Source organism: Mustela putorius, unplaced genomic scaffold, assembly GCF_011764305.1.
Source record: "Mustela putorius furo isolate JIRA1106 unplaced genomic scaffold, ASM1176430v1.1 tig00003962_pilon_pilon_pilon, whole genome shotgun sequence".
Classification (NCBI taxonomy): Eukaryota; Metazoa; Chordata; class Mammalia; order Carnivora; family Mustelidae; genus Mustela; species Mustela putorius.
This window is the reverse complement of record NW_025422106.1, coordinates 3337709-3354289: the sequence shown is the minus strand read 5'-3', so window position 1 is coordinate 3354289 and position 16581 is coordinate 3337709. Positions and strand designations below refer to the sequence as shown.

Below are 16581 nucleotides of genomic sequence, written 5' to 3'. Positions count from 1 at the left end.
TGCTCCGGCTGTTTTCTGAGCGACCTCAGCTTCCCGTCCGCCGGGAGCCCGTGGTCCCCTGGTGGAGCGCCCGCGTCCCAAGCCGACCGATTCCTACGTTTGTTTGTTTGTTTGTTTGTTTGTTTAAGATTTTTTATTTGTTTATTTGACAGAGAGAGACAGAGAGGTCACAAGTAGGCAGAGAGGCAGGTAGAGAGAGAGGGAGAAGCAGGCTCCCCGCCAAGGAGAGAGCCCGACGTGGGGCTCGATTCCAGGACCCTGGGATCATGACCTGGGCCGAAGGCAGAGGCTTAACCCACTGAGCCACCCAGGCACCGCCCGATTCCCACGTTTGGGACACCCGAGCGACACCTTCCCCGGGACCAGAGGCAACCTCCATGTCCAATTTTCCGACTGTAAAATCAGGGTGCCCTGGGATGCGGCGATCGAGAAAGAGCAGGGGCTCGAAACGGCGTCCTGTCCCCTTCCCGCCGCGCTACGTGGGAGGACAGGTCCGGCTCAGTCCAGAGACCGCGGTGTCCCCGCGGCGCGCTCATCGCCCAGGGCCCACCGCCCACTTTTCTCTGCGCCCCGGACACTCACCTGCACCAAGTCATCCCGAAACCGCCGCCTGGCGCTGGCCCGGCCACCCCGCCGACTGCCCCAGGCAAATTCCTGGGAACTGGGCAGGTGGAGGAAACGAGGAGAGTCCCGGTCGGTCCCCTCCCACGTCACCGCCAACCCCCGCCAACCCCCCCGCTCCCGCCGGGCGCCCAGCCGTATACCCGTCCGCCAGAGCGTCGGTGTCGTCGTTTGGGGATCCCCGAATCCTACACGGGCCCACGCCCTGGGGATCTGGAGAAGGTGGAGAGAAGGCCCACAGCCCCCGCTGGTGATACTTGTTAGGGACTTTCTCGGCGCTACACGCTTTTTTTGCGTTGTGCCACTTACTTGTCACAACGGCCCTAAGAGGAGAGTGAGTACAGTCATTAACCCCACTTTTAGGACGGGGAAACTGACGCAAAGTGGGGTGACCAGCCAGGAGGTGGAGGGGCTGGGGTGGGAACCGCATCCGGGCGACTGAGCAGCGCCCCCACCTCCCCGGCGAGTGGAGCATTTTCTGTCCCGAGCCGGCCAGTCTCCGCCGCGTCGGGGGACCAAGTGGACAGAGGGGCCCTCTCTGCCGGGGACCGCGCAGATGGAGCGCGTACCCCGAACCCCGAATAGGCAGGGGCTGGAGGAGGCGGGACAGGAGCGCGGTCACAGCGTCGCTCGCTCCTCCCTCCTCCCGGGGCTGTCGGGGCGGGTCCTTGTTGCACGTCCCGAGGCCGAGCGCTCCCGCTCCAGGCTGCAGCGCCGCTCCCCACCCCGCCCTTCTCCGGCCATCTTCCAGCCTGTATCTGGGACCTCTTCTCCTCCTAGGCTGGTAAAGGGACTTCTGTCTCCCCCTCACATAGCGACACAATCCGTGCGGTCCCCTAGTCCAGCCTCCCGACCACCGCAGCCCCTCCCTCTTCCTTCGGTGGAAGCTGGGTGCCGGCGAACCCCGAGTCGCGGGGCCCCGCGGACAGCTCACATATCCGTTCGCCGGGTTTTGCCTCTGCCCCGCCTCCATCCCTTCCCCACCCCCACAGGGACTGTTCAGGCACGAGACGCGGGGGTGGGAAGCTGGAGTGGGTTGAATCCCCCTAACACACCTGTGTGGCCACCAGTGCCCGGTGCATTTCAGATGAAGATATGGCAGGACCAGTGGGCTTGTATTGTGTTTTTACCATGACCTAGACCGCATTGCAAAACCTACCTTTTTTTAAGTAAACAAAACAATAGCAGGCAAAGTCTTGCCAAAGGACTGGTGTTTCTATTTGGATATAGGATGTACTTCATTACACCCTGTTGTGTCCCAAAAGGGATTTAAGACAGATGTATACAATACAACGCCGTGCAAATTAAAAAAAAAAAAAAAAATGGTACTCCCATCAGTCAAACCAGGTAAGTCCAGAAAGCGTAGAAAGAAATGCCAAAGGGAGTTACAATCTCGGTACAGGTGAGTCACAAGTTCAGTTCCCAGCTTCTCTGCAGCCAGCAGAAAAGACAACCTTGCCTGAGGGGAGTACTGAGGTAGCAATACAGATGACTGCTTTCTAGAAACAGCTGGGGAAGAGATGTTCTGCTTTCCTGGACAAGACTAATCAGGAAAGCAATTCTACTTAACCCTGTGCGGGTAGTACAGAGACCTCATTGCTTATAAAAGACTGTCACATACATTATCCTCCTTAATTCAACTCTTGTGATAATGCCATGCGCTGCCTTTCGGATGTGAAACCCAGCCCAAGAAAGATTTCATGATTTGTTCAAAGTTTTGTGGCCCATGATGGAGCTAGGACCTGCTCCCAGGAGCTGGGTCTCTAAAGGGGGATCCGGGTTGGCTTTGCTGTACCCCCCTGCCTCACCAGCTTCGCCTAAACAGGAGGACTTTTTTTTAAAGATTTTATTTATTTATTTGACACAGAGAGAGAGAGCACAAGTAGGGGGAGCAGCAGCCAGAGGGAGAGGGAGCAGCAGGCTCCCTGGATCCTGCTGGTCCTGGGATCAAGGCCCAGGTCCTGAGCTGAAGGCAGACGCTTAATAGACTGAGCCACCCAGGCACCCCTAAACAGGAGGACTTTTCTCAGGACTCAGAAGTGGGGTCTGGGTTCATTCAACTATAACTTCTGCCTGGCAAGTTAGCTAAGTGAGGTCATGTTTGCTGGGTTTCAGCCCAACCAGCCAGGAGCTCTAACACCAAGCTTTATGTGGCAGAGGCAGGCTGTGGTCCCTGGTTGGTGTTCGTTGCTGCCCTGAGGGGAAGAGGAGAGATGGCCCCTGACCACCACTTGGAGCACGGATGGGTAGGTGGTCGGGCTGGTGTGCATCTTACTCCAGATGCTGCCTGGGGTTGATCCGGGGATAGCCTCTCCCTGCGGGTGACCTCAGGCTTCGTCACTGTGGCCAGTTACTATTTACCACCAGGATGTGACCTCCACGTCTCCCTAGCTGTGGGCCCGGAGCAGGCTACCACTTGAACAAACTGGTAGGTTGTTAAGTAATTAAGTCACCTCTGTGCTTGGTCATTCCAGCCACTCCCAGGTCCCAGGACAAACCTCTCTGCCACTGGTGTCACTTGGCCAATGGCCAAACTCTTTATCTTTGATAATCAGGCTCTTTTCTGCTTGTCCCTTCGGGAAGAAGCTTGGAGTGGCCGGCAAGGACCTCACCTGCATCCGGCAGATCCTGGTGTCCTATGCAAGCCTTCTCAAAGGTGTTCTGTGAAAGACTGATTCAGCCAGCTCTGCATCCTGGTCCAATTAAAACAGTGCTCTTGGCCAAGAGGAGGGGAGCTTAGCAAGGAAGGAAGTCAGATGATTTCTGACACCGTCTCAAAGTGCTGGTGATTGATAGCCACTTCTTAGCTCCAGGGAAAGGTGACTGGGTCCTATTCATTTTGGAACTCCCAGAGCTCCACACGGGGCAAGGTGGCTCAGAATAAGTCCTGGAGCCCAGGACTTTCTTACCCGAAGACACTCCTCGCCCCCCTCCCCAAATCCAGCCCTTCCTTGCTCATGCTCAATAAATGTGTGTTGGAAGAAAAAAGAAGTTCAGGTGTTCAGGGGACAGAAGGGGTAGGGATGAAACACTCTGATCTTCATTCCCAAACTTCATGTCCCCCAAACATGGGAGACAAGGAGAGATGGAAGAAAAAGAGGACCATTCCAGATGGGTGGGTGGCAGTTCTAAAAAGAGGGAACTTGGGACGCCTGGGTGGCTCAGTTGTTAAGCAGCTGCCTTCGGCTCAGGTCATGATCCCAGCGTCCTGGGATCGAGTCCCACATTGGGCTCCGAACAAGGAGCCTGCTTCTCCCTCTGCCTCTGCCTGCCATTCTGTCTGCCTGTGCTCGCTCTCGCTCCCTCTCTCTCTCTGACAAATAAATAAAATCTTAAAAAAAAAAAAGAAAAAAAAGATTTTAAAAAGAGGGAACTTGCAGAACACAGTCCACTGCAGGCAAGAAGCTCTGTGCATCTCCTCCCCAGGCTGGTAAAGTTTATATGCGCGGGGTGGGGGCAGGGTGCGTGCCTGGCCTGGGTGGCTCAGGTCATGATCTCAGGGTCTTAGGATCGAGCCCCTGCATCCCACTGGGCTCCCTGCTCAGCAGGAAGCCTGCTTCTCGCTGTGCCCTTCCCCCTGCTTGTGTTCCTCTCAAGCTGTCTGTCAAATAAATAAATAAAATCTTTAAAAAACAGTTTATACCACAGGGGCCTTAAACTGTGTTTGGTCGCCTGCACTGTTCAGGTGGTCTTTGGAACAGCCCTCGCTGTGGGGGCAGTGCACAGAGCATATATTCCAGGGCCAGGAGAGGGGAGAAGGAACTCCTAATTGCTCAGGTTCAGCCTGAAGGTCAACCAAAGGTCACATCCTCTTGGTCACCTACCTTCTCCAACACGTACTTGTCATGATCCCACAGGAAAAGGAAGTGGTATCATTTGCTTGAGACTAAGAATTAAGTTATGAGGGCACGAACTTAGACCCTCCAAGGGGGAAGGTCCTCAACAGACTGAGCTAGGATCTCAAGGAGCTGTGAAGGCTGTTCCAGGGCTCACATGCCTTTCCCTCTCCCCCAGAGACTCCGCCACACCCCCTATGCTTCTGTTGCCTGGCTTTTACTTTCAGCCTCTGGTTAAATGTCACTTCCTCAGAGAGGCCTGTTCCAGACCAGGTCAGGTTCCTCTTTTGGTGTTTCTGCAGCACCCAGGATTTTCTTATGCCTGTGTAGTCACATGTGAGTACGTGCACGCGTGTATGTGTGTCTGCTGCCTGGTTCCCACGTTCCCTGAAAAACAGCACCCCTTCTGTTTTGCTCACCGTTGTATCCCCTTGCACAAGAGCTGGTTCGTAGTTAATACTCAAAAACTGTCTGCCGGAGAAAGGAAGGAAGGGATCTTACCAGATCCTGCGATGCTCAGGACAACAGTAGGCTTTGGGTGTTGGTCTGTCTCACTCTCACATGAAGAAGGTGAATCTCAGAGCCCTGCTGGGGGACCCAGAGGGACTGGTACCTCCTCTGTCGGTCAGGAAGCCCCCCACCTGCCCTGCTGCCTGGTGTCCTGTGAGAGACAGAAAGAAAGTCAGGAAGAAGTAGAGCCACATCTGGAACAGTGAAGCCAGGACAGGATGCTGCCCTATTGGCTTCAGCTTGACCTTGACCTTGACTTATGCGGACCAGGGCAAAAGGGAACACAGACTTGAGAGGCTGCAGATTGCTTGCTTCTCAGATGTCTTCTGAATGGTCTGGATGCCTTCAAGAGGCAGTATGGCATACTGGTTAGAAGACAAACTCCAGAAAAAATAATTTTTAAAAAATTTAAAAATATGAACTCTAGAGCCTAGCTCTGCTCCTGCCCCCTACCTGTTCTGTGACCTTGGACAAGTTACTGAACATCTCTGTGCCTCAGTACTTTCAGCTGTAAAAATGTAGATAATAGTACCTATCTTGAGAAGTTGCTTTAAGAATCAAGTGAGTCGATGGGGCATCTGGGTGGCTTAGTTGGTTGAGCATCTGACTCTTGATTTTGGCTCAGGTCATGATTTCAGGGTTGTGGAATTGATCCCCGGGTTGAGCTTGGTGCTCAAGAGGGAGTCTGTTTCTCTCTTCTTTCTCTCTTTCTGCATCTGTCCACCTCCTCCAACATCTCCACCACCCCCCAGCCTGTTCACCCCCTCTCTTTTTCTCTAAAATAAATAAATAAATCCTTTTTTTTAAAAAAAAAAAGAATTAAGTGAGTTGATACATGTAAAGTACTTCAGTGTCCAGGAAGTGATATTTCCACAGTAAGTGTTAGCAATTATTATTTGAAGGGAAGCTTTTGTGCTTTGAGAAGTCTCTTTGCGATTGCTAGGGTTTAAATTAATATTGAATTTAGTGAAGTCTCAAGTGCAAGCTCTGTTTTCAATGAACAGATCTTATTATTTGCTGACTGATCACTTCTGAGGCTTTGTTCCCCTGTAAGAGTTACACATCACACCCTTGCCCTGCCTCCTGGTGGGCCCCAGCTACCACCTGAGGCTTGGCCATAACACCTGTTTTGGCCAAATGGATGTTAGCAAAGGCTGCACTATGTTTGTGTGAATCTGCTTTATCTCCTGAGTTCCGGCAATCTGCCATTAGAAGAGACTGTCCCAGACAGATATTGTCCCTTCAGCTGTAGCTCCAGAAGAAAAGCCAGGAAGCAGAGCCACCTGGAACCCACGACCAGTAGCCGAAAGCAGAGTTCCCTAGCTGAGCCCAGCCTAGATCTGCTTTACCACAGTTGGACTTTCAACCAAAGAGCCTGAGACTAAAGGCTTGTTTTATGGCACTATTGACTCTATCCCAAGAAACTCATGGAAAAGATAAGCCAGATAAATGTCCTCTTTGTTCCGAAAGGGACACATAACTTCTACTCCCTTCCACTGATCAGAGGAGCCTGGGGAATTTGGACCCTGGCTGGGCAGTCAGTTCCTAGCAACAAACTATCGGGGGACCTCCCACCATAGGAAGGAAGCCCAGCTCTCTGGATGGTTAGATAGTCTTCTTTTCCACAACAATCTTATTTAATTAAATTCCCTAAAACATTTCTACAGAATTTCCTCAGCATTCAGTGGGGTTCCATCCAGTAAGCCCATCATAAACTGACAATATCCTAAGTCAAAAATGCATGTAATAGGGGTGCCTGGGTGGCTCAGTGGGTTAAAGCTTCTGCCTTTGGTTCAGGTCATGATCCCAGGGTCCTAGCATCGAGCCCCGCATCAGGCTCTCTGCACGGCGGGGTGCCTGCTTCCCTTCCTCTCTCTCTGCCTGCCTCTCTGCCTGCTTGTGATCTCTGTATGTCAAATAAATAAATAAAATCTTTAAAAAAATGCATGTAATATATCTCACCTACTGAACATCATAGCTCAGCCTAGGTGACATGTGCTCAGAGCACTTCCGTCAGCCTGCAGCTGGGCAAAATCATCTAACACAAACCCTCTTTTATAACAAAGTGTTGAATGTCTCCTGTAATTTATGAAATACTGTACTGAAAATGCAACCCACAACAGCCATATAGGCAGAGAATGATTACAGGTTCTCAGTTGTTTGCCCTGACAATCAGATAGTGGACGGGGAGCTACCTCCACCCAGCATCATGAGAGAACATTGGGTTATGTATTGCTGGCCCGGGGCAAAGACCAAAATTCAAAATTTGGAGCACAGTTTCTACTGAATGCATATTGCCTTCGTATCACCATAAAGTCAAAAAAATTGTAAGTCAAACCATCGGACCGCCTATACTTGTGTTTTTTTTTTCTTCAAAGATTCTACTTATTTATTTGATAGAGAGAGAGAATAAACAGGGGGAGCTGCAGAGGGAGAGGGAGAAGCAGGCTCCCCACCAAGCAGGGAGCCGGATGCAGGACTCAATCCCAGGACACTGGGACCATAACCCAAGCCAAAAGCAAAGGCTCAACCATCTGAGCCCCCCCAGGCGCCCCTGTACTTGCGTTCTTTTTTTTTTTTAAGATTTTATTTATTTATTTGACAGAGAGAGATCACAAGTGGGCAGAGAGGCAGGCAGAGAGAGGAAGGGAAGCAGGCTCCCCGACTCGATCCCAGGACCCTGAGATCATGACCTGAGCCGAAGGCAGCGGCTTAACCCACTGAACCACCCAGGCACCCTGTACTTGCGTTCTTAAGGGGAACATATTTCTATTCACTTTTTTCTCTCTTTCAAGCACTTCTGATCAGACAAGCAAAATGTCTCTAAGTGCTGATCTACCCAGGAAACCCTAATCAATTAAACAGGATAAAATGTAGTAAATCTTAAGTTCTTTTTTAAAACGTCCCATCAGGGTGCCTGGGTGGCTCAGTGGGTTAAAGCTTTTGCCTTCGGCTCAGGTCATGATGTCAGGGTCCTGGGATCGAGCCCCGCATTGGGCTCTCTGTTCAGTGGGGAGCCTGCTTCCCTTCTTCTCTCTGCCTGCCTCTCTGCCTACTTGTGATCTCTGTCTGTCAAATAAATAAATAAAATATTTTTTAAAAATAAGAATAAAAAAAAATCCCATCACTTTATAAACTTAATCCAGGGTCATACATTTCTCTTAAATAAATCTCACAATTCTTAGGAGCACCTGGGTAGCTTGGTCAGTTAAGCCTCTGCCTTGAGCTCAGATCATGATCCCCAGTTCCTCCAGCCTTGGGTCGGGCTCCCTGCTCAGCAGAGAGCCTGCTTTTCCTTTTCCCCTCCTCCTGCTTGTGCTCTATAAATAAGTAAATAAATATATAACTAAACAAGTCATCAATAATCAAAAACCCCATTACTTACTAAAACACAAATTATTCCTGAGTGACTCCACAAGTCTCTACCTCATGCGCTGCTCACCACGAGGGCACGAGTGTAACCTGTCACCATGCAAGGCAATGGTATTCCCTGTGTTGTGCCTTTCATCCTCAAAGATTTCATCTAATTTCCTCCCTTTTTGGGAGGAATTTGCATTTCTTTCACTTTATTAAGGAGCAGTCAATTAAGGTAGTCAAGGGGATAAAAGCATAGATTCTGGAGCCAAATTCCGGGTGTACCTTGTAGCTGTGCGACCTTGGGCAAGTCCTTTAACTTCTCCGTGCTTCAGGGGTTTTATCCGTGATCTGTGATCACATGATCTGTGATCGGATACTGGGTGATCATGTGATCAAGTGATCATGGTAATGGGACCTCATTCACAAAGCTGTTAAGAATATGAAAAGTTGGTTGGGCGCCTGGGTGGCTCAGTGGGTTAAGCCGCTGCCTTCGGCTCAGGTCATGATCTCGGGATCCTGGGATCGAGTCCCGCATCGGGCTCTCTGCTCAGCAGGGAGCCTGCTTCCTTTCCTCTCTCTCTCTGCCTGCCTCTCCGTCTACTTGTGATTTCTCTCTGTCAAATAAATAAATAAAATCTTTAAAAAAAAAAAAAATATGAAAAGTTGGGGCACCTGGGTGGCTCAGTGGGTTAAAGCCTCTGCCTTCAGCTCAGGTCATGATCTCAGGGTCCTGGGATCGAGCCCTGCATAGGGCTCTCTGCTCAGCAGGGAGCCTGCTTCCCTTCCTCTCTCTGCCTGCCTCTCTGTCTACTTGTAATCTCTGTCTGTCAAATAAGTAATAAATAAAATCTTAAAAAAAAAAGAATATAAAAAGTTCGTACAAGTAAAGCACCTTCTATGCTTGACACATGAGTAAATGCTATCCACTAATCCATACTTATTCGCTAACATCTGTAAGCTTCTAAAGTCTCTTTAATGCCATTTCATCCACTCCTTCACACCCTTCTGAAATATCATCAGAACATCTTTCCATGCCGTCTTCTGTGCACTTTCTCGCTCTCTCTCCAGGCATAATTGCACCTGAATACGCCTCCCTGGGCTGTGTGTGCCCTTACACGACACAGAAAAAACACACCCTTGCGCTGAGCTTGCTGAGCTGCAAAGCATAGGAGCTCAGTGGCCCTGATCGCCAGAACATCATTCTAGACTTCCCACTGATACTCATTTCTTGAGTAAACAAGGAATGAGGTCTTCCCCAGAAACAAAGAAAGACATGTGTAGGGAGACCGAATCCAGAATTCCCGCAACACCATTTCCCCTTGAAAGCAAGCACCGCCAGTTCTAACCTTGGCTCTGAATGCCCGGATTGTTTGGAATCTGCGCTGACTGACTTTTCTGTGTCAGCTCCACAGGGGCCCCTGGGTGTTCGGATACTTGTGTCTGGTGGGCTGTTTCTGTATGAGATTCCCAGTTGAATCTGTGGACTGAGGGAAGCAGAGGTGGGCGGGCCTCAGTCTGCTGAAGGCCTGAAGAGAACGAAAAGGCTGAGTGAGAGAGAATGTCCCCTCTGACTGGCTTCAGGCTGGGACATCAGTCCTCTCCCACCCTCAGACTCAGACCGGAGCTCCCACCACCGGTTCTCCTGGGTCTCAGGCCTTCAGACTTGGACTGGAGCTCCCCTGTGAGTTCTCCTCGGTCTCCAGCTTGCCGACTGCCCATCCTGAGGCTTCACAGCATCAATCATGACAGGAGACAACCCCTGGTTGTGAGTCTTCTCTCTTACAGAGAGATAAACCATGTCCTATGGTTTTCTGGTTCTGTTTTTCCAGGAGTCCTGACGGACATAGAGTCCCAGCTTGGAACATCCACTCTTAGGAAGGGGATTTGAAACATCAGGTCCTTCTCTCTCTGCACCACACACTTCTATAGCTTGCCCTGGAGCTGGCGCTGGAAGGAACTTGGAGTATGTGTGCTCCGGGAGCCGTGAGACAGGTAAGAGGAAGAGGGTCTGCCCCACTCTCCCCATGAGAGGAGCTGCTGCCCACGTCTTTCCACAGTAGAGAGGACAGAGGAAGAGGAAAACAGCATGAGCTTGGATCATCTGCGACACCTGTGAGCCAGACTCCCTTCCCCGGGCTTCTGGTAGTTTCTCCTTCTCTCCTGGACCCCTTCAGGCAATTTGTAAACACGTTCACGCCTCATGAAGAAAAGAAAATTTCTCCCCAGTTTTTTCTTCAGCCACTATTCTCCTTCCTCCCTCTGCAGCCAGATTTCTCTGAAGAGTTGTCTGACCTCATTGGCCTCATCCCTCCCCCAGCCACACCTGCCTCAATGTCTCTGTCAAGGACGCCCCTCCAGAGTGTCAGAAGAATGGCGTCTGCTAAGATCCCCATGACCTTTGCATTACTAAATCAAATGTACACTTTCAGTCTTCAACTTTTGTGTGTTCTCGGCAGTGTCCTAAATCTAGAGAGTGGGGTCATATGGACCTCCTTAGGTCCAGATGCGGAGGGACAGACCACATAGAGTCCATGGCATGATAGTTCTCAGTGATTCACCGCTCCGTGGATGGGTGCCCTCCATGACGGGACCCTGTGGGTCCTCCTGCTGGACGTGGAGTATCCTTCCCTACTCTGCTGGTGTTGGGATTGGCCCAGGGGAGTAGGAGCAGAAGGGAGGGCATGCCAGAATGAGCCCAGGACTTCTGACGCATTGCGTGGGTCTACTCATATTCCTGGACTGCTACCACTGTCAAGAGAAAAAGATGTTCTGGTTCCAGAAATACGAGAGACATGTGAGAAGAGCTGTTCCAGGTGCCCCACTGACCTGTGAACATGGGAGTGATCATTAATGCATATTAGGGTCCATAATCAAAGGAGCGAGGCTGATACAAAGAGGTCAAGCAAAGCTTTATTTCACACCAAGCATCGAGAATCAACTGACCGGTCAGGGCCCTCTCTTGCAAAGAGGTGACCCCTCCCAGCCTCACAGACTTTTATAGAGGTAGTTTAGCCGGGCTATACACAGGTGGCCAATGAGATTGCAATACACAGAGAAAACTGCACAGTCATGCTAGGTCTGCCACACACAGAAAAAACTGCTAGGTAACACACAGGTGGCCAATTGAATTTCAATTTACCCTAGTAGATATATGCGTGCCCCACTGATTGGATGTCTTCACCTGGCCTGACCCGCCCTTGTATCTAGGCTTTGCAAGTAAGTTCCTCTGGGAGGGGCAGGGTCAATCTAAGTTCACTACATAAACACAAAATGACCCCCTCTGGCCAACCAGGTCCTTACAATGCTTACTGGTTTTTTGTTTTGTTTTGTTTTGTTTTTTAAGATGTATTTATTTAGGGATGCTTGGGTGGCTCAGTGGATTAAGACTCTGCCTTCAGCTCAGGTCATAATCCCAGGGTCCTGGGATCAAACCCCACACCAGGCTCCCAGAGAGCCTGCTTCCCCCACTCTCTCTGCCTGCCTCTCTGCTTACTTGTGATCTCTGTCTGCCAAATAAATAAATAAAATCTTAAAAAAAAAAAAAAAACCAAAGATGTATTTATTTATTTGAGAGAGAGATAGAGAGCATGGGGCAGGGGTAGAGGAAGAGGGAAAAGCAGACTCCCTGTGAGCCTGATGCAGGACTCGATCCCAGGACCCTGAGATCATGACCTGAGCCGAAGGTAGGTCCTTAGCCAACCGAGCCTCCCAGGTGCCCCAGTGCTTACTGTTTTATGCCACTGATTGTGGGGCTGTTTGTTACATAGCACTTTTTGTAGCAATGGTACACTGATCCACTGTGTCTCCCCACAAAACAGTCATAAGCCTCAAAATTGGTCAGTGTAGAGATCAAAGCTATTCACCAATCACCGTCTTCAGACTCTTCTTGCATTTCTCCTCTTCTGATATCTTAGCAATGGAAGAAAAATGGAAGGTTCTAGGAATAAGCCATGTCAGCTCTGGAAATTTTATGAGGATCTGACATTTCCACATCAGAATTTGGAATCTGAGAATCTATGGGTTTGGACCTCAGGGGAGGTGACCAAATAATATCACAGAATTCTGGTCTAGGGACCACTATCTGGAAATTAACCAAATTTCATTTCAGTTTTCTACCAATGGGTAGAAAAAATTTTTTTCTTGGTTAGTAGTTATGATCATAAATTTTTTTACCATAAATATGAACAGAGTTTCCTCACTTCTGAAAACAATAAAATGCTCCTTATTAAAGACTGAAACCCCTTCCACAATTTCTATTGTTTTCTAAGTCATGAACCTGCCACTGGCCCTAGAGCTTCATCAACAGGAGTAGTTTTCGCCATATTTCATAGTTAAGTGACCTCTAAAAATTTTATTTGTAAATTATCCCATGTCTACATTGCCATGCTAAGGCAGTTTCTTAGCGATCTTTCTCTAATCAGTGTGGTTCATCCATGAAAAAGTGTGAGGGAGAATTGAACTGTCTCCATAAATAAGTACACTTTGTATATATGAACTTGAACTGTCTGGCTTTAATAAAGGGGACTGCTTTGCAACAACACAAGAAACAACAGGGTGCACCTGGGTGGCTCAGTGGGTTTAGCCTCTGTCCAGCTCAGGGTCATGGGATCCAGCCCCGCATCAGGCTCTCTGCTCAGGGGAGAGCCTGCTTCCCCCACTCTCTCTGCCTACTTGTGACCTCTCTCTCCCTCTGTCAAATAAATAAATAAAATCTTTAAAAAAGAAAACAACAGGTATCAGTGAGGATTTGGAGAAAAAGGAACTCCCTTGCACTGTTGGTGGGAATACAAACTGGGGGAAAGAGTTGGGAGGGTCTTCAAAAAGTTAAAAATAGAACTACCCTATGATTGACTAATTGCGCTACTAGGTATTTACCCAAGGAAGACAAAAACATTAATTCAGAGGGATACATGCACCCCTATGTCCATAGCAGCATTATCTACAATAGCCAAGATATGGAAGCAGCCCAAGTCCATCAACTGATGAATGGATAAAGATGACATGGTATAGATCTACAGTGGAATATTATTCAGCCATAAAAAAGAATGAAATCTTGGGACACCTGGGTGACTCAGTTGGTTAAGCTGCTGCCTTCGGCTCAGGTCATGATCCCAAAATTATGGGATCAAGTCCCACATGGGACTCCTTGCTCAGCAGGGAGCCTGCTTCTCTCTCCGCCTCTGCCTGCTTGTGTGCTCATTCTCATTCTCTCTGACAAATAAATAAATAAAATCTTTAAAAAAAAAAAAAAAAAGAATGAAACCTTGCCATTTGCAATAACATGGGTGGGCCCGAAGGGGATTAGGTCAAGCAAAATAAGTTGATCAGAGGAAGACAGATGCCATATGATTTCACTCATACATGGAACTTAAGAAACAAAACAAATGAGCAAAGGGAACACAAAGGGGGAGAGAGAGAAATCAAGAAATAGACTCTCAGGGCACCTGGTGCCACATCCATTTTTATTATTTTATTTTTTTATTTTTTTTTAAGATTTTATTTATTTATTTGACAGAGATCAGAAGTAGGCAGAGACACAGGCAGAGAGGAGGCAGAGAGGAGGAAGCAGGCCCCCTGCCGAGCAGAGAGCCCCATGTGGGGCTCAATCCCAGGACCCTGAGATCATGACCTGAGCCAAAGGCAGAGGATTAACCCACTGAGCCACCCAGGCGCCCCACACATCCATTTTTAAATGGGATTATCCTTGTGCCCTCTACCGTGTAGCCTTACATTACCCAGGGAACCAGATCTCACTCCCAACCAGTTTCTGCAGCTCTCAACCCACCTCCTGTTCTGGGCTGTGGGGACCCACAGTCTTGATACCATTGTGCCCATGAATTTCAGGTCCTTGCCTGGACTGGGAATACTTACGAAGCACCCAGTCAATTCACAAATCCTGAGCTGTCCATGTACCGCTGTCTCCCAGTTCTACTCCTATCCCTCAGACAAGTTAAGAAAATCTCCTGGTTTCTCAGAGCCCAGACTCACTTAAATATGCTCTTTTCTGCCCTGTGCCACAGGCCCAGACAGAAACCAAGGGCAGGGATGGTGTAGATGTAGTTTGTTTTGTTTTGTTTTTAATTTTTATCCCCCAGACTTTCCAGAACAAATACAGGTAACATGGGATGAAGTGAACCAGTACAATTATCAGCAAAGCTGCATAGGACGCTCCCATCTGTGCTTAGAGCCATCCATCATTCACCCCGGGCACCCCCACCGGCTCCCAACTTCTCTAGAGCTGCTGTGCTAAGGAACAGAATGACCTCCTGCTCCAAGGACACCCTCATGGCATTGTTGGCCTGTAACCTGACTCCCCAGAGAGTACTACCAGTTGTGTTGACTCAGTAGCTAATTCAGAGGCTCCATAAAGACCGAGGTAGCTGAGCGATCAGTCTGTAGAGTTTGTTTGCATTTCACGGTCAGTGTACTTTCAACCTTTGCATTTTATAAAGGTGCTTCCTTCAGCCAGCTGGCATCATGCAAACCTCTGGTAACCTGATACCATACGGTTTAGTTGGCTATTTGGTGGCAGTGTTGTAAGGTCTCAGGCCTGGGAGCAGCAGAAGGACCAAACAGAGGAGCTGAACCCAAGTGGGGCTCTGCCTTGGTCTTCAGATTTAAGCACAGGTAAAGCTCTGGGAGCTTCTGACCACACTCTTATTTATGATAGATTATGGGAATGTATGGGAATGAGGGCTAAGTGCCCATTATTCAGCATTGTGTATACCTGGTCTTGGCTTAGGTACATGACCTCAGGAGCTTAAGCTACTTCCAGCCTTTGGGCACTTTCACTTACAAGAAAGCAGCTGGGGGGCACCTGGGTGGCTCAGTGGGTTGAGCCTCTGCCTTTGGCTCAGGTCATGATCCCAGGGGCCTGGGATCGAGTGCCACATTGGGCTCTCTGCTCAGCAGGGAGCCTGCTTCTCCTCATCTCTCTATCTGTCTGTCTCTCTGCCTATTTGTGATCTCTCTCTCTGTCAAATAAATAAATAAAATCTTAAAAAAAAAAAAAAAAGAAAGAAAGAAAGCAGCTGGAGCCCCAGCCAAGCTGTTCATATACTGGATAACAGGAAGGAGATACAGTGAATAGCTGTTAGGAATTGAAATCTCCAAGAAACAGAGTCTCTCAGAAATGCGGCATGAATAATTTAGAAATCTTAGAAATTTTGAAATCTAGAAGAGGGTAATTCAGAGCTGGGCTGGCAGCTTTACAATATGAGGGCCCCAGGCTCCTCTAGCTCCCCGCTCTCTAGTATCCCTAGGATGAGGCTTGATCCTCATGCTTACAGAATGACTGCTGAAGTTGGAGCCATCAACTCCACATTCCTAGGGTTGGGGGTGATGGGAAAGGACCAAGTATAAAAAGCTGAGAGGGCTGGTTGCATCTGCCCCTCCTTACCAAGTGACGGCCATTGACATCTCCTTGGCCAGAATTATGTCACGTGACTACCCCAACCTTTAAGATCATCTGGGAAATGTGGCCTTGTGGCTGAACTTATTGACACCCTGAATATATTGAGAGTCTATTATGAAAAAAGAAAGGGAGGGGTGCCTGGGTGGCTCAATCAATAGAGCAAGTGACTCTTGATTTGGGGGTTGTGAGTTTGAGCCCCAGGTTGGGTGTAGAGTTTACTAAAAATAAATAAATAAGCTTAAGAGATTAAAATTTTTACAAAATTAAAAGTCACCACTATAATAAGACATATTCACAAGCCAGGATAATAATTAGTCTCCCCCAAGAAGGAATGCCCAAAGAGATACTCTTCCAGAAACATACTCCTAGATAAATACTATAAAGTGTATAAGGAAACCCAGCACCATGAGAGATAGCTAGCAGATGCAACAAATAATTGTGAACTAGAAATGGTAAGTAAGACCGGGGCGCCTGGGTGGCTCAGTGGGTTAAGGCCTCTGCTTTCGGCTCAGGGTCCTGGGATTGAGTCCCAAATCAGGCTCTGCTCTGCAGGGAGCCTGCTCCGGCCCCCTCTCTGCCTGCCTCTCTGCCCACTTGGGATCTCGGTCTGTCAAATAAATAAATAGATTTTTTATCTATTTATAGATAAAATCGCAAGTGGGCAGAGAGGCAGGCAGAGAGAGAAAGGGAATCCCTGCCGAGCTGAGAGCCCAATGTGGGGCTCGATCGCAGGACCCTGGGATCACCACCTGAGCCGAAGGCAGAGGCCTTAACCCACTGAGCCACCCAGGTGCCCCATAAATAAAATTTTTATTTTTTTAAAAAATTTTTTTAAAGATTTAT

General features: G+C 48.8%; 1 protein-coding gene and 1 long non-coding RNA gene across 3 annotated transcripts in view; one reads left to right on the top strand and one right to left on the bottom strand.

The window, feature by feature from the left end:
- The window catches only part of B4GALNT2 (beta-1,4-N-acetyl-galactosaminyltransferase 2), a 50421-nt gene extending 49209 nt beyond the window's left edge, over nucleotides 1-1212 (bottom strand). The window contains 3 exon segments of the mRNA XM_045070066.1: nucleotides 583-661; nucleotides 765-834; nucleotides 931-1212. Of these exon segments, the coding sequence (XP_044926001.1) occupies nucleotides 583-661; nucleotides 765-834; nucleotides 931-1096 (315 nt within the window). The 5' untranslated portion in view covers nucleotides 1097-1212.
- Nucleotides 749-11244, top strand: LOC106007073. 2 transcript variants are annotated; one of them, XR_001181590.2, is made up of 3 exons: nucleotides 749-955; nucleotides 2779-2867; nucleotides 10154-11244. It is a non-coding gene; the product is annotated as an uncharacterized LOC106007073 (long non-coding RNA). The 2 variants fall into 2 exon arrangements; XR_001181592.2 differs by lacking the exon at nucleotides 749-955 and adding an exon at nucleotides 1233-1405.
- Nucleotides 11245-16581: the final 5337 nt, after the last annotated feature.